The 23,295-nt window shown below is 47.1% G+C and overlaps 1 protein-coding gene and 1 long non-coding RNA gene across 2 annotated transcripts in view; both read right to left on the bottom strand.

The window, feature by feature from the left end:
* The window catches only part of Gdap1 (ganglioside induced differentiation associated protein 1), a 59,693-nt gene extending 51,029 nt beyond the window's left edge, over window positions 1-8,664 (bottom strand). Inside the window, exons 1-4 of the mRNA XM_089580497.1 lie at window positions 8,602-8,664; window positions 7,833-8,028; window positions 5,974-6,147; window positions 4,357-4,575 (exon numbers count right to left, since the gene is read on the bottom strand). Coding sequence (XP_089436623.1) covers window positions 4,357-4,575; window positions 5,974-6,147; window positions 7,833-8,028; window positions 8,602-8,664 — 652 coding nt within the window. The remainder of the gene's footprint in view (window positions 1-4,356; window positions 4,576-5,973; window positions 6,148-7,832; window positions 8,029-8,601) is intronic.
* A 10,137-nt stretch (window positions 8,665-18,801) lies between these two features.
* On the bottom strand, window positions 18,802-21,651 carry LOC149351226 (uncharacterized). The gene is made up of 3 exons (XR_016289493.1): window positions 21,585-21,651; window positions 20,978-21,247; window positions 18,802-18,855 (listed from the first exon to the last, which is right to left on the bottom strand). It is a non-coding gene; the product is annotated as an uncharacterized LOC149351226 (long non-coding RNA).
* Window positions 21,652-23,295: the final 1,644 nt, after the last annotated feature.

The raw sequence follows: 23,295 nt of genomic DNA, 5'->3' as shown, positions 1-23,295 counted from the left end.
GTGTGCAAGGAGAGGAGGGAGATGTTGGTGAGTTGAACGAAAGAACCTCTGGCAAAGGAAATTAATTCAGAGCCATCCACCACATTGGGGCTTCACAGCCCGTTGCGTTGCTTCAGTAAGTAAAGTCTCACTCAAAAGCATAAATAAAAAATGAGCTGCAGCCGCTGCTGAGTGGAATTCTTGTTTAAAATAGTAACAAAAATGTAAAATAGCGCAAAAAAAGGCAAATGAAGGACACGTAAGAGAGAGATGGGCGCTACCAACTGATTTTACTTCCAAAAGCTAGCCAGCTTAACCCGTTTAGGACAATGGGACACACGTGGTCCCATTTGCTTCAAAGGCTGACACATGCACAACGCTGCATGTAGGTACCATATTTTTGCATGCTGAATACTAAACTATCAAACAAACCATTCAGCGTGTTTTCATCTTTTGCTAATGGGCATCCGTGCTGTTGTCTCAGGTAGAAAAAATAAATTTTGAAAAATTGTTGAGCTTTTTAGCCTCTACGTTCAGTCAACTGCCTCATAATACACATTAAAGCGATTTTCAGTTATAATGCATGGTTTCTTGTATGTCTAAAAGACTGAGGTTAGGATAAATGCCACATTTGAGGACTTTTTAAGAAGGCGTCAAAATGTATTGACAATTGTCAAAATGTATTGAAAGTGGTGTGATTTAATTAATAGAGCTGAGCTCAATTTTTCCGTTTGTATGCATGTGAGGCATGCACACAGTTTGCGCCTTATAAAGGGTTAAATACGGAAAGGCACTTGAAGTCTACACTTTGTAGCCAAGAAAAGGCATGCAACAAGGTGCCCACGCAAGTGTTTGGGAAAAAATATGAAGTTACAGTTGAACTCTGATATATTTAACCCGGATATTTTGAATTATTGGTTATATCGAACACATTGCTTCTCCTCTTGAAAAACCTATATAAAAGAATAGGAAAGTCTGGCACTATATGTAATTCAAATTTCGCTGCTTGTTCAGTATATCGAACGGCAGGCCATGCCCCTGCAGTGGTGCTTCTACTAACAGCACTCTTTCATCACTTTTCGCTAGGGATGTGCAGATATTAAAATTTTAGAATATGAACCGAATATGGTTTTGAAGAAAAAATGCCTTCACGTATTGAACCAAATATCTGTTCAGTATAAAAAAAAAAATCAGAAAAAGATTAATATGCAAATGATCTACTTATTTTTTTTTCAAAATGATGTATGGTCATTGCAACCGAAATAAACAGGCCTAGACTGATTCACTATCATAGAATAATTAAATGATGGGCATAGAAATGTGTACTGTTTGATTAAACAGCAAAGCGGTATGCAACCTGTACTGTAGTCGTGAGAAATGAGCAAGAAAAAGAGACCCATGAATGACATATGGCTGGCAACCAAAGATAACATGATGGTTTGTAAACTGTCATTAATTTCGACTAAAAGTAGTGAAAGAAATGCAGCAGTTGTCTGAAGGTTCAGTTATTGAATGCCCCACCACCCGGAAAAAAAAAATTAGCTGTAGTTTAACTACTGCTGAACGTGGTTAGAGAGCGAAAGCTAAGGCATATCGGACAACTGTATGCGGCTTGGCGTCTGTAATGTTGAATTGAGTGCGTTCCGGACACTGGATAGGCAGCGCGCCCATCCTGGCGGGTGGCAGTTAATGGCTGGTCGCGAGAGTTTGCGCATACAATGAACGCTGCGGCGTATTGCTGCAGTGCCACGTTTCTGCTACAACATTGTCAGCACTAATGCATGCAGCCCAGATCTCTCTCTCGCCATCCCACATACCTCAAAGCATGATTCAGGCGTCCACTGACCCAGGGAGCCAGTTATGCGCACTTTCTTTCCTTAAAATCATTGGAGTCTAAAACATGAACGCCGACGGCCTATGGCTTCAGTGCCGTGTTTCTGCCACAACGTTGTCAATGCCAACGCATGCAGCGCACACCTGTCTCTACAGCCACATAGCTTAAAGCACGACTGAGGTGTCCACTGTCCCAGGGGGCCAGTTATGCGCCTTTCCTTTGCTTTCAAAGCTCCCGCTCTTCATCGGTTTCGTAGCTTAAAGCGCGATTAAGGTGCCCACTGACCCAGGGAGCCAGTTATGCACCTTTCCTTTCCTTTGATTTATCTGAAGGTCAAATGAAGGTGAAATCTCCAGACACGGTGACTGTGGCTTTACCTAGCGTAGTGACGCTTTCGCTTCAAAAATGGAAAAAATTTAAAATGTGACAAAGCTTTCCAGAAGACTGTCCTTCAAATGTCTTGGTTATCTACATTCTTGATATAATGGACCAATAAGCCCAAATCAAACTCCTCTGCGAATTAATATACTAAATGAATAATTTAGTGCCCTCTACTGTTGAATGCTGGTCTATTTCGTTGACTTAATGAGCCTTTGTTATTCTGTTTAGCATATAATATCGGGACGGTATCAGATCTAGAAGTCTTGGTGCCATAGTTAGGATTACATGGAACAGCAAGCATTTCCAAGCATCCAACTTCGATCATGTCTGCCATAATTCCTGCATCCTTATAGGATATTTTATGTTCACCGTTTTGGTTGTTAACTCACTCTCTTCAGGGTGGATTACATGTTTGTGCACTTATGTACTCGTGAAGGGAAAGTGAGTGGAAGCCATTGCATAGCTCGATCGATATGGTACCACATGCAACAGGTAGAAGTCACTGGTGTGGCTCTCACTGGCACCATGTTGACTTCTGCTTTGTTGCCCGTAGCTTATAAGCCACAGGTCACTTGAGAGCGAGTATAACAGCTGTTTGTATGTCTGAAAACTACATCGTTGAATAATGAAAGATTACCATGACATTGCCTTAATGGATTGAGGTAATTGAATTGAACTGTAGATATGTTAGCAGTGTGCAAACGTTCATATTTACAAATAGATTGGGAATGATCAGCATATAATTTCCTTTTTAATGTTTCGTATTTGAATTCAAGAATACTTAGAACTTGCCTCTAAGGCCACCTTTAATCAAGTTCCAAATCTTGGAAGCCATGATGTAATGCTGACGTTGCACAGAATCACGTTATAATAAATGGCTGTTGTGAATGCCTAATTTTTGTTTGATTTTTAAATAGCCCGTGCAGTTCACGAGAAATTGCTTGTAAGAAAAATTTTAGGTGTGATAATGTAATATGCTTATTAATGCATTGTGCTTCCTTTGCCATCAGTTTACATTTGGTAAAACGCACATTCAGAGATGATCGTGTTATAACGATGTAACCTGTGTCATTAACATATCTAAAATAGTGGCTAAAGTAAGATTTGAAGCCTGTCTTGTGGACTTCTTTGACACAATTACGTGATGCCAGTGCATAGACCTCATCGTTATGCTTCATTGCTTCACCATTGCATATTTTCAAAGCCCTCTTATACACATGCAACCTGTCAGTGCATAAAAGTTCATCATGGCTGTCTGGAATATTGAGGGTGTTTGGCTGCTAGAGTCTTTTGCTGGCGACTGGCATCAGTTCATGTTGGTTTCCAGTTTTCTGCAGACGTTGGGGCTGGCGTGCAAAGTTTTTTTCTGGCCATGTACCACAAAACTTTGTCTGCGAAATGTTCCAAAATTTTAGCACGATAGGAAACCGTGGAAGTCTTGCTCGCGAAAGAAAAATAGCTCACAGTAATATATATATTTTTTTCCTGTTGTCAAAACTAGCCACGCACGACCAGCGGTGGTGGTGGGGTGCCTGCATGCGATCCACTCAGTGCTTAGTCTGCCTGCCTGATGCATCGGACTTGGCACGACGGCCGAAAGGTCTTGACTCTCGGCGGCGGCTTCGGCCAGTCGGACGAGTTGTAACTGAGTCGCCGGGTCGGAGCTCAGTAGCAAGGTCTCCCACTGATCTTTTGTGTTTATACCTCGTCCCTCCCGGGGAGCATGAGGACATTCCCATAGTATGTGGTCCAAGGTGGCCCTAAGTTCGCAGTTTGCGCATTTGTCTGAAAATTAGAACCCAGGCTAGTAGCTTCTTACAATTTTGAGTGAAAGGATAGTCATCGAAAGGTTATGCGCACTTTTCTACATTTCTGGTTTAGATGTAGGCCATCTCTTTGGCCTCTCTGCATCGCTCATATACATGTGAACATACTGCAAGATCAGTTTTGGATGTTCGAATGCGACGTTATTTTTGCTTCTGTTCGGCACCACCACGCAGGGCTCGGCTAGGGCGAGGCGTTTTTCTTCTTTCGCATTTAATTTCCTCATGTAGACCTAGAGCTTTCTGCTGCGGTGTTAGCTGTCCCGTATTCATGCCAGTTGCTGTGCGCCCGCGCGGCAGCGGAGCGCTTCGTCACAGCCGCTGTCGGCGCTGACGTACCTGGGGTGGTGGTGCCCGAGATCTTCCTTGTGTTGAGCAGCTCTTCCATGCTGTCCATGACCTTCTCGACCTCCTCGAGCTCCTTGCTGACGGCGTTCTCGGACTGGGCGAGGCCCAGGAAGGTGTCGTACGCGCGCTGCTTCTCCACGTACGAGCTCACGTAGTCCGGGTTACGTTCCATCAGCTCGATGATCTGCGCCTTGCCCTGCTTCACCAACGCTGCGCGCGCCGAACGCGGGGAAGCCACGGTGCGCTCACATTTATGCTTTGCTCTCGCTCCCCCCCTCCCCACTTTCTCTGCTGCCCCTCACTTGCGATGCGGGGTATGTGGGAGAAAATTTACAGAAGAAAAACAGCTATTTAATTCCTCCAGATACTGCGCAAAAATCAACTGCGGCCGTAGGACAATACACTGGAAGTGCTTGTGCTGTCGTGTTTCTGTTCTCAAGATCCCTCGTCGACTGAGGAGCTTTCTGCACTCCGCCGCTCGAGCTGAGGAGCGTCTTGACTTCGTTTATTTCGTTGCGAGTAGAGTAAACGCGCCATTTTCCGAAGCTAAAATATGAAACCGCAAGCTGATCGTTAGATGTACGCTTGGATTGACCAGAATTTTGTACTAGTTGCATCATGTCACGCCTGCTACAGCGCTCGGCATACGGACCCAAGCAGGGATCTGTCGTCGCCGAGTCATTGCTTCAATACCCTTAATTATGCTGACGCCGAAACAACGCCACAGCGGCGGCATGGATTTTTCGCGCTATCGAATGGACAGGAGAAAGAGAAGCGATGCTTTCCTCGAAGCTGTTTAATGTGGCGCCGCTGAGTGGGCCGAATGTCCCGTTTTCGTCTTATGACTATGGAACCTTGAGGCTGAGTTAAACATGTGGGCATTGTTGGTGACCACGCGCACAGCAGCAGTGCCGAGCATGGCGCAGCGGATGATCATAGACCGAGAGATTAAGGAACCACAAATCCCATGAATATAACACGACTGGCATTACTAGCATTAGCCCTTAAAGCCATGGATGGAGCCGAACAAAATACGGGCTCATCGAGAACTACGTACTATAATCTCACTTTGTACGTGAGGCTTGCAGTGCTTGGCATCCACGTGTGATGGTGCTATGTGACAACAGCATCCTGCGCACAGAGTAGGATAGACGGGAGGGTCGACTCTAGTGCGCCGCAGTGCATTAGGCACACGATGATAATGCCGCACTAGCGTCACGCACTCAGCGTTTCCCTGCTTCCCCTCCGTTCCCCGACGCACTTTCGTGCACTGTTTCTCCTTTCACCGTGCACCCTCCTCGCAGAAACGATTTGGTCGACGCGCCACCTCTCTCTCACACACACACGCCCGCGATGAGCACCGTAGAGATTAACAAGTCTTCATTGGCGTAGACCCTGCATCATCACCACACACCGGCCTCCGTCTTTATATTTGCTGTTCTCCACACCCTCCCCCTGCGTAAGCAGCACAGACAAACCCAACAGCCCAACCTCTCTACCTTTTCTGAATTGGGGCCTTAATTCCCTAGCACTCTTACTCCCAATAATCTAAATCATTATTACTATTATTGTTATTCCAGGCAACATGTTTCTGCGATGATTACTCACTAGCCTTCTTCTTCTGCTCGTCGTCGGTCATGCCGGACGATACGGCCATTTCGGGGTGAAACAGAGTGCCGTACACGATGAGCGGAATGTTGATTCTTGAAAGGTCCCTGACGAGGCTCTCCACCATGTTGCCTAGTTCGGTTCCTTTGTCGGGGAACAATTTTCCTATGGGATCTGTAGTAGTACAAACAAGAGAGGACGGCACACTTCATGAATTTGTCCCTAGCTAGCAGTAGCGCGGTAAACGGCTCGCAGGCCGTGTGCTCTACGTCACATCTGCTCTCGACAACGCTTGTCATGCGCGAAAGATTCCTCCGCAGTCGAGAAAGACTATTTGGAACTGGCAAAAACGCAGCTGTAACCAATTGGAATCCGACTGGTTCCACTTGGTTCCAACTGTTTTGGCCAGTTCCAACTGGTACTTTTTGACCGGGATCATCTCTGTCCCTTTACCTCTGCAGGGGAATATCTATCAGAGAAGCACCAAAGCGCAGCACTTATAAAACTGCGTGGAGAAGACGGGACGAGAAGAGACACAAAGATGCACACACTGCGCCTGCTCTTGTGTGTGCGTCTTCGTGACTCTTCTCGTCCTGTCTTCTCCGCGCAATTTTATAATTCCTGAATCTATGAAGCGATTAGCCCAACATCATGCTTCACCCATATCATACCGCTAGTAATTCACAAGCAACGCTTGTGATCGCTTAGTGGAGTACCTAATTGAGAAAATGATATTTGCTTGACTTTCTATCAGTCATCATCAGACCATCTATGTCCACTGCAGGACAAAGGCCTCTCCCATATCCTTCCGATTAACCCTGTCCTGCGCCAGCTACGACCACCCCGTCTCCGCAGATTTCCTATCTTATCTACCCGTCTGGCTCCCTGCCTCCCCTGGCTACCTTTACCTTCTCTTGGAATCCATTCCGCTACCTTAACGCACCATCGGTTATCTGTTCTGCACACTACGCGTCCAGCCCTTTCTCTTCTTGATTTCAGCCAGGTCATCATTAACTCGCGTTTGTTTCCTAACCCATTCGGTTCTCTTACTGTCTCTCAACGCTACCCAACGCTACCTGCAGAAAGTCTCCACCACCTTTTCTCGCACGACCCAGGCATTCTTTTTGGAGGTGCAGCTTTTACGCCACTCGTAGTTTTTGCTAAGAGCGCCCTTCAGACGTTCGCGTTAGATACAAGAAAAGCCGGCAGATTGAGTGCGCTGACGTGAAAGTAGAAGCCATTGTGCAGATCAGGCATACCCCAGAATATTTGTTCTGGTTGAACAACTTACACATTGTCGGCTTGATATTTTGAGAAGTCTGGTGCAAGAAGGTGAATATCATCATTCTCTGCACGAGCGCAAATAGCGGCTGGGTTTGTCTTCTGTACCAGAATGATTCAGTGGTATACTGCCGTCTATTGCCTTGCAATATTTCGCTCCTTATTACGACCACACTTATTAACTACAACTACAAGCGAGCAGCTATGGGGAGGTAGTGAGAAGCGAACGATTAACATGTGCACCGCGCACCTCCATCATTAAACGAGTCATTGAAAAGTTCAGCGGCGAACTATCACGCGACGCCTAATTTATGCTAGGCCACGCGTTACGCAGCGTCGTTTTTTATTCGCTGACGAATGAGTGCACACCACGCACACAAACACTCTCCACTTACTGGGAAATGCGAGGAAAGCACCTCGGGGCATTCAGCACAGAAGCATCTATCCAAAAAATGACTAATTGAAGACCACTTGCCCGATGACTATTAATGAAGTATCTGAGCGAAGAGGAAATTTGACGTAGAGCAGTTTAGTTTATTCGCACGAAATGCTAGTGCATATGCAGAGGGACAAGTTACCTGTGGAAGGACATATCTGGTCGATATAGAGCATCATCTGGTCAACGTCCGTGAAGATACTGTCGCCATGCTTGAGTACGGGCAGCTCTCCGAGCGGACTCATGTCCAAGAACCAGGGCTCCATCTGCTCTCCGTGCAGAACGTCCATGACTCGAGGCATGAAGCTAATTCCTCTCGTGTACAAGACCAGTAACATCTGCATAAGTATGCGTAGGAAGAGAAATTCACATACACCGGGTAAAACCGCGCGCTGTTGCTTTTCCTAAACAATATTAACAAATCTGCTGGGGTAGTGCACAGACTTTTTGTGATGCTGAAGTCGGGTTCAAAAGCATGGGCAGACCGCTCTAGCGATTATGGTCCTAAGTTTGTAACGCACTGCCAGAAAAACATGACCGCTTATATTTGGAATGGAAGTCTGCATTACGTGCACACCTCACAGTAGCTAAGTCACTGCGTCTTACGAAGCTGCGGATCCGCAGGGCGGTCAGCGCGCTAGTGGAGGCGCTGGCAGCTTGTTGCTTTCGTTTGTGACTTCGTGATTAATATCTTAAGATCATACGAGCAGAGCAGCACAAAAGGTGATAAAGCCGCCAACTCAAAACGTTAAGCAGCTCCGTCAATTAACTCCACACTGCTCGCGGTAATGTTAGCGTCTCTGGAAAGGCCGGGAAGTCGAGAGTTGCAAGCCAGAGCATGGCACTCAAGAGTCACGTCCACACCATCGGGTCGCACGATTTGTGCGCTGCGTACCGAGATGAATGCTTACTTTTCTGGAGCCAATGGTGTTGGGGTAGAAGAATAGGATGATCTGCTCGTTTGTGTACGGCATGGCGGCCGGCGGCTCCGACGGCCCTCTCTCCCAGGGCCCTAGCGATCCGGGGCGGCTAGCCCGCGGTGGACCGCCTTCCTCGTCGTCCTCATCTTCGGGCCATTGAATGCGCTGGGGCAACAGGGCACTCAGCCAGGTGGACCCCTCCCCTGCTGCCCTGTGCCCCATCGCGAGCCAGCGCGCGCATTCGCGATCGCTCGCGGCTGCCTCTTGAAAGATGAAGTATGCAACTGCCCCGGTGGCTTGTCCTGTTTTGTTTAGGACACGGCTAGCCGCATTCGCCCTCACAAGTGACCACTGCACAATGGTTACGGCATAAACGCGCACATTAGCCGCCGAACTGAACACACCAGTGCGTTTTCTCTTGTTTGGTGGCGCAGATCTGAGCAGAAGTTTCACATGACGGATGCTGCAAATATGCGGAATTAGATGTCGCGGAAGCATACCTAAATTAATTGTAGAGCTTTAGCGTTTATTGGTGAAAAAAAAAAGAGGAGGAAAGAAAGCGTTGGACACGCACCAAAAAAAGTTGACGGAGCATCTGCGCAAATGCAAGGTACAAAACTAAACACATTCGAGTTCCAACGGGATGAGTCAGGTTTTTGAAGTTCGTTGCGGGTGTTCGTTTCAAGGAAGTAAATTTTTGGGGGGCTTTTTTCATTTTTGTAACGGCAGTGTGTGCAGTTTAGCTGCATACAACGTGAATGAGTTTCTTGATCAGTCAGAGGGGCTGGTTTACTTAGGGCCTCAGAGCCAGTGGTTTTTCCCTGGAGGAGCAACGAGCCCTCATTCAACAGGTCCGCAAGGCAGCTCAAGCTAGTGGAGCCCTGGAATAAGGACCCCACCCAAAGCTCTACTACTTTAATAACATTTTCTTCCTCTTCCTCCTCCTCCATGCACACCCCTTCGGGAAGGTAAACTCTTTTTTTTTTCCAAAGGCGCCATTTTTTTATATGTATCCATATATGTATCAGCAGCGCGAACACAACACAGGAAGAAAAAGGAGAAGATAGTACAGAGCGCTGAGCTTCCAACTTTTATTTGAACAAAACTGAACCCGCACTTATATACACATACCAGGAAAATCCCACCAGGGGGGGGGGGGGGGGGGGGGTAATCAAGGCACGCGATCGAACTGGGACCCACACGATGTCCAGGGCATCAAGAAGATAACTAGAATCGCACATACAATGAGTTCAATGAAATGAAGCACGAATGACATGCGGAAAACAAGAGAATGTAAAAACAGGGTTGAGTGTGCGCAAATGGAAAAAATGGAAAAACAGAGTTGAGGGCGCGAATTTTGCTTAAAACATGAGAAGGCGAGAACACAGAAAAAAGGTAAGCGATACGAAGGGTGAGCGCCAACAATTAACACAGCTAGAACGAAAATGCAGTGTGCCCCTAAAAACCAGGTAAAATCAGATAAAACCAGAGAGGAAGGTGATTTCTTTTTCAGATAATGAGATAGAAGGGGTGCTAACGCAACTTTCCTTGAGCCCTGAGATGTATGTTGCTTCAATGATTTCGCGCGTTAGTTGGTTTTTATGTTTCTTCAAGACAGTTGCTTTCTTAAAATGAGGAATGCATTTCTTTTTACTGTCACATACGCGACAATGGGCGGGCAGATTCCTCAATGGCGCCCCAGTTAGATCATTCTTATGTTCCATTAACCTTTCATTTAAGCATCTTCCTGTTTGGCCTATGTAAGCCTTACCGCAAGCTAAAGGTATGGAGTATACAACACCCTCCGCACAAGGCACAATAGGATCTCGGTGCCTGGTTGTACAGCTACTGTTCTTTTTTCTTTTTCTTTTTATTAACTTTGTTGCACAGACTTGACAGGCGCAGAGGGGCGGAAAAGACTACGTCTACACCTGCTTTTCTGCCAATTTTCTTTAAATTATGCGATATTTGGTGCAGGTATGGCAGAACAGCGACCCTTTTGTTCCGCTGTCGCGTATCATCCAGGGCTTCACATTCATGCTTCATACCTATCAGGACTTTTTTTGCTACAGACGAAAGGAGAGATTGCGGGTACCCTGATTGCGTCAGCCTCAGCACTTGGCTCTAAAAACTGTCCTGCAACTTGTGTTCACAAGATTTTGTGCGTTCCCAGAGTGTACGTGGGTCCCAGTTCGATAGCGCGCCTTGATTACCCCCCCCCCCCCCCCCCCCCCATCTTCTCCTTCTTCTTCCTGTGTTGTGTTCGCGCTGCTGATACATATTGATCGCAACCAACTAGCCCGGCAGATGGTGTTAGCCAATTTTTTAACAATTATTTTTAACAATTTGTAACAATTTTTTTTTACATACGACGGGAAATTTTGTTTAATAGTGCGTGCCTGAAAAATGGCATGTACAACCTTTGTCAAACGTAACCAGGCTCCATTCTTTGCTTCTCATTCGTATAACAGAGCCCTCACGGCTTCCCTAAAGATCAAAAAGTTCATTGAAGGTGAGAACAGGGGTTCTTCTTACCATACAGAGATTTAGAGCTTGAGGGCTGGCATAATAGCTTTAATATACGACTGAGAAGAAAAAACATGCAGCCTGGTTACTTTTGGCAAATGCTTTACATGAAGGGACACATCGTCCATAGCTGGATTGTGGTGGAAGAAACCAGGACTTCCACACGAACTTCAATACGTTGTACAGCGTTTTCCATGCGTCTGCGCTATGCGAGCGGTGTTGAACAGCAATTTTTTTTATAAGGTTTATTGCTAGTGATCCGAATTGATGCATACTTTCTCGACACATTTTATGTAGTCCTTTTTCTTTAGTTTTGTTCGTCCACAAATACGACTTTAGTCCTTGTGTAAAGTGGAGCAATTGTTCGCAATCACTGTCATGAGTGCTGTATAGTCATAAACGTTGCTAGTTCTACGCGACACATTAACGACACAAATAAAAATTCAAAATGAATACCGCTTCTCTACCCTTCCCCCACCTAGAAATTTAGGCTCCTATATGATTTCAATTCCTCGGGAAACCTCTGTTCTCAGCCTTGCTTCGGTTAGGGCACGCAATCCCCTTAGCCTTTAATTGTGTTATATTTTGTGCATAACATGCATCTAGTTTTAGGGATTGAAGACAGGCAAGCGTTAGCGGTAGGCCAAGCGTTCTTTGCCGCCCGTGTTAAACTCATGTCAGAGAAAGGAATGCAGGAGGGATGATGTTGAGAGGAAGGAGAAGGTGTGAGGACGCCTGGCCGTGCTCCTGGCCGTTGGCTAGGCGCTTGGCAAAGGTGGTGCTCCACTGTTTGAGCGAGACCGACTCGAACGCCCGTTTCTGAAGCTCTTGTGAAGGCTGTGTGTGGGATATGTGCGTGCAGTTACATAATTTTGTCTTGGACAGCATGGGTGGAGATTATTTACAATGACAATATCACCTTCTACCACTACTCTCTGTGGTTTTCTGTCTTTTCCCCTCACCCCCAGTGTGAGCAGCAGGCCAGATACATTCATGTTTCTTCGGCCGATGTATTCACCCTTTCTCAGAGTAGAGCCTCCCCTGTCTTTCTTAACCACTGATGCTCTGCAGCGAAGCTGTTGCGTTCATCTATTTGATCAAACCTTGGCACTTAAGCGCGCTTCTGGCTTGTCAGCATTACTTTTCGCTGAGTGTGTACCACCTTCGACCTCTATATGCATGAATCCTTCGTGATGCCCTCTAGGAAGGCTGGCTGCATGTTAGAACCCATTCATTCTACAACTGTACTGAGACTAGGTGCAGTGCTTGAAGCTTGTTAAACCGGCGCTGTGGTGCAGCTCATAGGTAGGGGTTGGACCTTTAAATTTTTATTTTTCGAAAATTCGGCGTACATTTTTTGGTTTCTATTTCAGGACGCTACTTACGTTTTTTTTTCGGCGAATATTATTTTCGACGAATGAAATACTGACATTTTTCGGAGACCTAATGTAGCACTTCAATGTTGTCAAAAGTCATTTAAAGTCTATCGGTATTTTTGTCGCCCTGAACAATTTATTTACCAGTAAATAACGTGCAAATGGTAGTACTTGGAGCTGTGCTTGTAGAAGAAGTTGCTATTCTTATGAAAAGAGTAACTCAAGTACAATGAGATAGCCAGCAGACAAAAACGGAAGTGGAAGTTTATTCCGAGAACTAGATTGACATGTCAGCGTTGGGTTGTCACGCTTCATTAACCTAATTAACCGACTATCTAGTGACGAAAAAGTGCTTAGCTAGAAGGCGGCAAGGAGATGGTGCTTCCCGGTCTGCAGAGGCGTGAAAGCTAGCGGAGCAATATCTCAAAGCGCACAACTGTGCTGCTTATCCTCATCGTCGCATCATGCCCCTGGCTTCCATGGTTAGTTAATTTTCAACTTTAAGGGAGTGCTACTTGCATTCACCAGCGAGCTAGCTATGCCTTGCAAGCCAAATATAATGACCTTTTTCGGTCAAAACCGAACTTCAAAAAGCGAATTCGGCGTACTTTTATCGTTTTTTTTTTTTTTCAGTTTAAACCGAAAAGTCCAACTCCTCCTAATAGGGTACGGCATCCTGATGCTGAGTACAACTTCGTGGTTTCGACTCTTGGGTGCCATGGTCGGGCATTTCAATGGAGGCGAAAAAAAAAAAATTCTCGGGTATCGAGATTCCTCTGCACGTAAAAGAAACTAACGTGATCAGAATTGGTCCATAGCAGGGGCAGATTTTTATGGGTTGCTCGTGGAGGAGGGGGGGGGGGGGGGGGGGTTGAGGGTGGTCTCATTTGAATCATGTATTTCTTGGACTTGTTTAGTCGAAAAAAGACTTGAGCATGATTTTCTTATCTAAAATTTCTCACTTACTGAAATTTCGTGACCGAAAATCACGGGGCTCGTAGATTCAGTCAGTGCTGGAGCTGTACAGAGCACAAAACCGTTAAAGTATACCCGTACTTTCAAACACGTGCAAGACAAATTGGTGTACCCTGCAAACCGTACAAGGTCACCCTTCGCACAGGCCTGGGTCTCTCAGAACGCATCAACAGTTGCAACCATTGCACTCACCAAGAACCACCCTTGACACTCTGCGAATGTACATGTCATCTTGCAAGGGTTCCTCGGCATGGCCTTGTGTCCGTGGCAGTACAAAGAGAGCCCGCACGCTGCATTTTCAAAGGTTTTAGCAGCCCATCAGTCACCCTTGCCGTCACAGTTCACCCCGGCTGCGCGACCTTCCTCTCCGCTGTGGTGTATGCGCGGGACCTATGTGTGCGCCTTACAATTCCGGGGATAGCGAAGAAATCGGTCTTACCAACGCTACCCCTTAAGAAGTTGCCACTGTCCTTACTCCACCATACTCGCTTATATACGGTTGGCTCGGTCTCATCTATTAGTTCAGCTTGAGCCATGGTCGTTCCTGCGAGACAGGCCATTATTTAACCTCTTAATTTTGCATAAAACATCTACTGGGGCAGAATTAGACGCACTTCGCGCGGCTGTGCGATACATCAGTCAACAAACACCCCATAAATGGGCTGCGTTGTGCGATTCTAAAGCTGCACTACAATGTCCGCAATCTTCATTAATCCATGGCGACCACGAACAACTAGCAGCGGAGATAAGACATCCACAGCCCGGAACACTGGAAGGAGAGCACGACATCATCTTCCAGTGGCTACCAGGCCATAGTGGCATTGTCGAAAACCACTTAGCTGACGATGGAGCTCGATCCGCCCACACCAGAGCCAAAATTATCCGCATACCATTGACAAGAAACGACGCAGCAAGACACCTGCGAATGCCTGCCCGAAATGTGACTAGCGTCACATTCCACTGTTCGGAGTACTTGCAGCTCTCGAGCAGTGGGAGGCCGGCCAGTATATTTAGCTGAAGTAAGGGGTCCAGGTGGTGCAAAACGCCATGCCGAGCCTCCGGGGGGGGGAGGGGGGGGGGTGAATACCACGCTAAAGCCACGTTTCGGGCAAGCATTCGCAGATGTCTTGCTTCGTCGGCTCAGCTCCATCCCTGAGATACAACTCTGGGTAATGAGACAAGCCACAGAGGTCGCCGAGAGCCAAGGGCTTGTTGCCATCTGTCGGGGGCTGACCTCACACTGATCAAGAGACTCTTTGGGTCGACAAAATTAAGTTTGACCACCACCGTCCGACTTCTGCTGCGATGCTATGCTGCTGTGTCGCCTGTGGCTGGGAGTGGCATTTGCAAATGCCTACCCCAACCTTATCGCAATGGCTGATTTCTCAGCGTGTGAGAAGTGCGGGTGCGTTGAGGCGATTAACCACCTGCTTTGTGACTTCCCTCGATCGGTTTGAGCGCGAGCGTGTCTTCCTGGCTGCCACTGTCCGCCACTTGGATCCTCGTCCTTTTCCAGAAGGCAAGGTTCTGGGGCATAGGACTGAACCTTCCTGTCAGAGGAAAGCCGTGAAAGCGCTTGTGAAATTATTAAAGGACTCGGGGTTGAGCTCTAGACTATAAACTTTCAGTGTGCGTCTGTGTACCTTGATGTGCGCCCTTGTGTTCTAAATGTACCCTAACCCCTAACTTATCTCCCATTCCTCTCTTCCCTTTCTTTCTTTCTTTCTTTCTTTCTTTCTTTCTTTCTTTCTTTCTTTCTTTCTTTCTTTCTTTCTTTCTTTCTTTCTTTCTTTCTTTCTTTCTTTCTTTCTTTCTTTCTTTCTTTCTTTCTTTTCTTTCTTTCTTTCTTTCTTTCTTTCTTTCTTTCTCTTCTTTCTCCCTTTCTTTCTCTCTTCCTTTCCTTCTTTCTTTCTTTCTTTCTTTCTTCCTTTCTTTCTTTCTTTCTTTCTTTCTTTCTTTCTTTCTTTCTCGCGTTTAGGGTACCATGGTGGGCGTCGCCTAGTTAACCTCCCTGCCTTTCTGTTCATCTGTTCCTCTCTTTCTCGCTTGGGAGGAGGCGAAACCAGCCCTGACTCATAGCCCTCTACTGCGGCGGACTGGAGAGTCAGGTGACACAGGTACAAATATATTTTTAGCTTGCTGCGCCGTCACCGTCCATGGGTTTACCGTTGCCACATATCGTCGCAAGGCGTTTATGACAAGCTATCAGGCAGGCAGGCAGACTCGCAGACAGGCAGAGGAAGGCTTCGAAGGCAAAGCGTTAGCGAACTCTTGCCCATAAACTGAAACTCGCATTATCGCAGCTCTCACTTGCATGATAATTAAGCGTGACGCATAAATCTGTTGATAACCAACCAGCATCGTTGCAAATTGTCTGGAGCATCGCAGTAAAAGTACGTGTGCCTGATCGCGCTCCTTAGCTGGACGAACTAATCGTATCTTTTAAGTACGCCAGGTACTCGATCTGCGTGTCTAAACTGAAAATGTTAAACGGGGCGCCGACGTCGGTAAATAAACAACGCAAATAAATTATGTAAGAGCACAACTTTGTAACAGTAGCCTCTGGCCCATTATTCCAAAAGATGAGTAATGCCATCGTGTGTGAGACTGGAGCATCACGTCCTTCCTGTTCCCTACGCTATAATCCGTCTGCTTCTACCTGCGACTCCCGTACCGTACTGCCACAGAATTTGTACGCAATAAAAGCTATGTCAGTCCCTAGTCACTCACAACATGTTTTATGGCAGACGTGCATTGTGTAGGACATAAAGCATGTGGTACTGTAAATGAACAGGCGTTAGCTTTGAGCCGCCTTCCTTGGGACAAGCTCAGTAAGCCGAACTTGGTCACCCGTAGGCTGTGGTCGGGAAGCTATAGTTATCGAAAAACATCTTGAACTGTTTTATCTCCCCCAGGGCGTCTGAACAGAAAAACGGTAATTGTCAAGTGGTGCTCGCCAGAACACAGTTCCGGAAATTTCTTTGTGTGCGTGCCCTGGAACGGCATGAAAGGCCTGGCATACGTCCTTCAGCACTGTACGTCTTTCCCAGAAGCAATGCTTTCTGTTCAACTGAATGTCAAAGAAACTGCGTCGAAGATTTGTTTCGAGGACTGTCAGTGAGGCGAAACATGTCATAAGTGTCGTAAAAATTGGAGGATACACTTAAGCTCCGCCTTAAGGGTAAAGCGCGATAGCTTTAATAGGTTAATGCACACATATGCAGAATTTATCATTCTCTAATTAATATTCATATATCCCTGGGAGTCCTCATACTACTCCTGGCGCAGTGGTGCAGCGATTAAGCGATGCGGCACTGCCCTGCGATGACAGATGCTGCCACCGGTGGGACTTGTGCGACCCAGGTTACTCATCGCGAGCAAACTCTCGCGACCAATCATTAATTTAACGGCCACTGCCACTGTGCGCAGTTCAATCACAATCCGGTGGGCAGGTTGTGATGGCCCCACAAGGTTACGTAACCTTTGTGGGCCACCTGCCTCCTAGGTTGCTTCTTTGGGGATTTTTCGCTCTCGGTTAACGACGCACGCCTATGACACAAACGACGACGTCGGATTTTCCGCGACACGAGGTGTTTAACGCTGTCGCGTTAAAATGTTTACCTTCGAAAGCGGCTTTGTGGCGAGTTCCGATCGAGTAGAGACTGGTGTATGTCGGTGAACATGTGGAGCCACCCGGGAGCTAAAATAAAAAAAAAATGGTAAATTTCGGGGTTTAACGCCCCGAAGCGACAAGGGGGCTATGAGGGACGCCGTAGTGAAGGGCTTCGGATTAATTTAGACCATCTAGGGTTCATTAACCCGCGCTGACATTGCACAGCACACAGGCGTTCTTGCATGATCTCCACGGCCGGGATTCGATCTCGCGAACTTGAGATCAGTAGCCGAACACCAAAGCTACTGAGGAACCAAAGCGATGCTAAAAGAAAGAAAAACAAAAAATACAAGGGTCAAGCCTTACGTCGATTCACAAGCGCGAACCATTCGCTGTGCGAAATTCGAAGTAGCTGCGTTAGCAAATTTTGACTGCTTGTGCTAAATCGTTAGCACGAACTATCCATTCTGCAGGTTACAGTTGGTAGCCGCAGACCTCTAGCACTGTGGTGGTGTCTTCTGCTGATCTACCTTGCACTGAAGACACATGCGTTTAGTTTTGTAGAATTGACGGACTTGCCTACAGCGGTGTGATTGTGAGACGTAACAAATACCTCCAGCAAGGAGACGTTTCTATCTCGTGGTCTCTGAAAATTTGCTGAAATCGATGCCATTTCTCGACAGGTATATTGAAATTATGAACAACTTTCACGGCATCATGCAACCACAGTTTTAAGGACGGTTTTCTAGTCGATGTAGTGGGGAGCTGCGGGGATTCATTCAAACTCCATTTTATTTTCAAATGGGCCATTCGCTAGAAGTTTTGACATGGAAAGGACTCGGAAACTCGTTCCTCATGCTATCTTCTCACCTGAACGTTAGCATGGCGTCATCTCTTTCGGGTAAGCTTCAGGTGCTTTTGTGTTGCTACAGGAACCATTGAGATGGACGTGTATGTTAAATTGCGTAGAAAACGCTCATGAACGGTCGCCTGAATTACAATTCTGTTTGAATGTAGTTCGATTAGTTGTCATCGTATTTTTGTTAATGCTAATAATTTAAATGCTGGATAGCATGCAATGTAAACAGGAAATTCCTGAACAATAATTTTGCCATCCATGAAGCAACTGTCGTTCAGCTGTAGAATAAACAGGAATATGAAGACTCTTGTAATGTCTACTCAGGCTCGTACTGTGAGACCTGACGTAGGAGGTGTCAACGGCTAATTATTATGCACCAGAGCAATTCTGGGGCAGTGAGTAATGGCGGGCTCTTACTATTGTTATGGTGTCTGTTATCACGTATGCAATGCTGCTTATCCTTCCCCGGCGTGTAAAATTTTGAGATGCACGAAAACGCGTTATGTTTCACTGTCCGCACGAATTGACGGTTTAACAGTGGGCGTAGAAAAGGATGAGTTTACGGGCAACTCTAGGAGCTCTTGCCAACTCTAGGGCTGCTCTATTCCCCCCCCCCCCCCCCCCCCTGCCACCACCACCACGCACTTAAATATGCCCATGGCCCAACACTGATATCGAACTCGTTTACTGCCAGCAGTAAAAGGTTGTGCAGTTACTGTGCGCATCCGGCGCTGGAGTTGCACGATCTGCGCGAATGATACGAGAATGTTGTGTCGTTCCCCTTTTCCAGACTACACCTGAATCTGTCACAAAAAATACATGCCTCTCATTTCTGAACAAAATTTATTTACTGCAGTGCGGAGGTTGATGAATCTTGCGATGTAGCAGTTCCGGTCCTATGGGATAGAATGAAACCAGACAACAGGTCAAATATGTTGTAAGGCAGCATATGAACAAAACAAATGAGTGTTCCCTATTCAAACGTCCTTAAAATTGCGAGAGAAACAGTATTATTGGCGCATGTGTGATGAGCAATTTTATGACGGGCTATCAGACAAAAGTTAAGCACTGGAAGCAGAATGCCGATTTAACTGTCACTTGCCACGGTCGACAGTTTGCTCACTATCCGGTGGGCAGGTCGTGGTGACACCCCGAGGTCACGTGGTCCACCTGCCAGAGTCATGCTCGTGATTTTTCGCTTCCAACGCCGACGCCTACTACGCCAACATCCGATTTTCTAAGGAACGGGGCCTTTAATGCTATCGCGTTAATAAATACTGCCGCGACGGAGATTCGAACCCGCGGAGGCGTGAACAGGTCAGCTTTAGTGGCCACTGCACGAGAGCACTATGCTATCGCCACAGCCGATCACGCCTCGTGTTAAACTGCAACACACCCTCGCGCTGTCCATTGCACATGGTCGTCTTCATAAACTGATACTACTATGGACGTAATATACATACTCTGACGCTGTGTGTTGCACATCACCGTTTTCATCAACTAATAATACTGGAATGAAGAAGATCATGCGCCGACGCCAACGACAACGAAGCTCATGAGACGGCCGGCTGACGCACATGCTGGAGAACTGCTCCTTGTGATCCTGCCTCTCGCCCCGCCACTTCATCGATTACTCGCTATGAACTTCTTATTTGATTATTTAGACGACACTGGCCTTCTAGACAAGCTCTAAACTTTCCGTTCAGCACTCTCACTGCGCAATCTCTATGCAGTGAACTTTGTCCTTCCATTTCCTAACCTCTGTCATCTTTTCTCTCTCCGAATCCCTTCCCCATGCAGAGTAGCAACTCAGCTGATTTAAACGCCGGCTACTAACAAGTCCAAGCTGCCACCTGAATAGCTAAATTCTGTTTTTTTTTTTTAAATTAATGAGCTTCTCTCTCTCATCGATTACTTGTGCAAGAGTATTCGTCGCCGGTGCTTCCCACGTACCAATGAAGCAACCTTCACTACTATCGAACTAATATCGTCGGCAGACGTGCCAAAGACCCAGCAAAGCAAAATCGTGAGCCAACCAGGCTAAACACACGCTTTCGCAGATCTACTCTGTTTAACTACGTTCAAATCCTATCACATTTTTAAAATCCACTTTGCTTCATTTTTTGGAAGCAAAATCTACTCAGTTGAACATGTTTCGTCGGTGGTATTCAGCAGCACTTTGTGTAAATATCTTTGCTCGAGCATGTCATCCGTTCTCAAGCATCCCAGGCAACAGGGTTTGCAGCTGGACTCTGCAACAGAGCTCTAATGTCCCCCCCTGGTTCCTCAAACTTCTAGAGGAGTAAACAGGAAAGTTCTCAGCATCCAGAGAGTTGGAGTGATGGGGACACTACATGAGCCGCATGGCAACCCAGAAGCGAATCCGTTGGCTTGGGATGAAAAGGACGGTGCGTTGCAAAATATTGGCAGCACATTCATCATGGAGGGTAAAGGGAATGCTTAAAGGAGGATAGACACAACAATTTTTGGTTGCGTGTTGGGTTCTTTGTAATGGTGTTGTAAAACATTAGTATACATGAATCTCCGCGTGGTATTCCCCTACTACCGTTAAATAATTTATAATCGCATTTATTCTCTCATCTATTTCGGTTATGTTTGCAACAGCCAATAGATGGATATGACGTCAAATGTCAGTATAGGTCACGTGAGGCATTCACTACAATGCTAAAGCCAGCCTACCTAACAAAGTCGGAATTACAGCGACTGGAGAAGCAGCGATAATATTGCAGTTTTCTTCACGCCTCATGCGACCTAAGCGGACCTTTGACTTCATAGTCATCACTCGGATGTTGAAACCGAAACAAGTGAGAGAAGAAATTCTATCAGAAATTATTAAGCGGTCGCAGGGCGAATGCCACGTGGTGATTCGCGTCTAGTAATGTCTTAAGCGTCATTAAAAAGAAGAAAAATGCAACCGAAGTTTGGTGTCTGTGCTCCTTTAAGTTGTGGACTTCGTTCAATTCAATCCCGTTAAGCAAACTGAGCCTTTGCACGTACCGGAGTAAACGTTCGAGTTGCGATGCCTGCGCGCTAGCCGACGTAGCCGGGGTAGCCGTAGGAGACGCCGTAAGGCCTGTAGCCGTAGCCATAAGTGGTTCCGTATGGTCGGTAGCCATAGCCATAACCAGTGTAAGGACTATAGCCGTACGGTCTGTATGGAGCATAACCGGTTCCATACGGGCTTCCTACGCCATAGCCGATGTTTAGCCCCAGGCCGACGGTAGCGAGCGTTGCTGCTGCGAGCGCTAGCGACAGGGTGGCGAAGAACTGGGAGGGAGGACAAAAAAAAAACAAAAAAATGATACTTAGTACGGCGGGCCGCCACTGCCATAGAAATATTTTTTTTCAAAGTTCAAGAACACTGCCTTTGCCCATGCGAAAAAGTGCAGAAATGGGAGGCTACAAATCAAACCACACCTGCAGGCAACACTTTTGTCGTATCCAAGCACAAACATGAGGCCTGCATATGACAAAAGGTGTTTACCGATGTGATTGCTATCAAGCAAGTTCACTCAGCGAAGAACAGACTGGTACATCCAGCGCTATTAAATTTAGCATGTTGCAAGCAGCCCAAGACGAAAGCCATATAAGACGGAAAACTCACCAATAGCTTCATGCTCGTGTTTGCTGAACACAGTGCTGGAGCAAGCAGAATCGGACCGCCTGTTCCAGTGGGCAGGCTTGAGGAACACGCTTTCCGGCGGCCGACTGGAGCCCTTTTATGCATCCGGGCCCCTTAAAGAGAGGGAGGAGCCAGTGTCCCCGTCGAGGAATGCCCCCAGAAGAGGCATCGTGGGGGTCTTCAAAATGGATCCCCCATGCCCTCCGGCTGGCCGAAGCCACACCGTCCATTGCACCGAGTGTTTGCCCGTCGAGGCCGGGTGATCTTTCACCGGGGGCCCCGGGGCCTCCACGGTTCCGCGGCCACGTCAACGCGCCGAGCGGCTTTTTTCGGAAGGGCTCGGTTCCGTGCACGCGCGCCGCTTGTCTGTAGGGCCATTTCCCAGCTGCTGTCTTTGTCTCCGCCAAGGTCGCCACTTATCGGCATCGTGGTCCCCGCTCCTGGACCGCCGGCGGCGCCTGCACGCTGGCTGGGTCTGACCGCGGTGCGTTCCGGACCTTTCTTTCTTTCTTTTTCTTTCTGGATGGGCGCGCTCGCGGCCCACTTTGGGGGACGGGCACTTTCCCCTGTTTTCGGAAACTTTCCCGAGAAAAATGGCTTCGCACTCGTGGACAGCCCTTTCGAGAGGACCCGTTGGAAAGGGCGGTCGCGGCCAGCGCAGGGGACGACAAAAACTTGTCCCATTGGAAAAATTCTTCCGTCTTGCGCCGCCACTGGCAACATGGGTTGGGGAGAGGGGTGAGTCGTCGCCGCTTGCTCGGTTCTTGCCGTAAACGAGAGAGGCCAGGGAAAGTGGTGAGCAAGGAGCGCACCGGCACACCTGTGGGAACGTGCAGAGTCGCCACCTTGCAGAGTCGGGCAGAGTGGGCACCTTGAGCCTGTCTACTAGCCAGCAGTATTTGCTTGCGCGCGTATTGCAGACATTACTTGTGACTGTTTGTTTGGCGGTTTCAGTGTGCTCCTATTTACTTGTCTGCATTTTACACTGCAATGAAGACAATAATTGTTTATATCGAGTACGTAATGCTGGATCATGACATCTTCCGTCGGTCCTTGGCCGTTCAGGTTCTTAGCTGCGCGGCGTCTTAAACACAGCGACGATGGCGTTAAGTTGCGTGTCAAAGCACAACGAACAGGTCGCTGCCACACATACAACTGAATGCAGCCGCCCATAGATTGTACAGCCGGCCAAATCTTCAGCTGACGTGCGCGACGGCCGCTTTCTCTGTGCTCCTGCGATTTGGTATGAAGCAAACTTGCGGAAAGCTCAATATTAAGCACGGGCTTAGTGAGCCTGTGCTTAGATTTGATATTTTCGCAAGTTTGCTCCGTCATAAGCTACAGGAGCACAGAAAACACGGCCGTCACGCACGCCAGCTTAAGATTTGGCCGGCTGTACATTGCCGTCAGCAGTTTGAACGGGCCATTTTATGCCTTCTGTCTGCATGATCAAGTTGATTTTTTATTCTTGCTATGCTAATCGGTTTCAAAAGGAAAATGAAGGCTTTTATATATTCTTTAATATTGCTTAAATTTAAAGCTATTGCGTATCCGCTACATCGCAACAGTGAGTAAATTTTGCCGCACAAAACTTCGAAAATGTTTCAGGATTCACGTCATGCCCAACTAATATTACGTGGCCAAACTAGATAAAGGTACGCCATGGTCAGCCAAGTAAGGCCGGTATTCGGCT

The sequence above is a fragment of the Amblyomma mixtum genome, chromosome 3, assembly GCF_055824585.1.
Source record: "Amblyomma mixtum isolate Tamu chromosome 3, ASM5582458v1, whole genome shotgun sequence".
NCBI lineage: Eukaryota > Metazoa > Arthropoda > Arachnida > Ixodida > Ixodidae > Amblyomma > Amblyomma mixtum.
The sequence above is the reverse complement of the archived record's forward strand: the minus strand, read 5'-3'. Positions and strand labels throughout refer to the sequence as shown.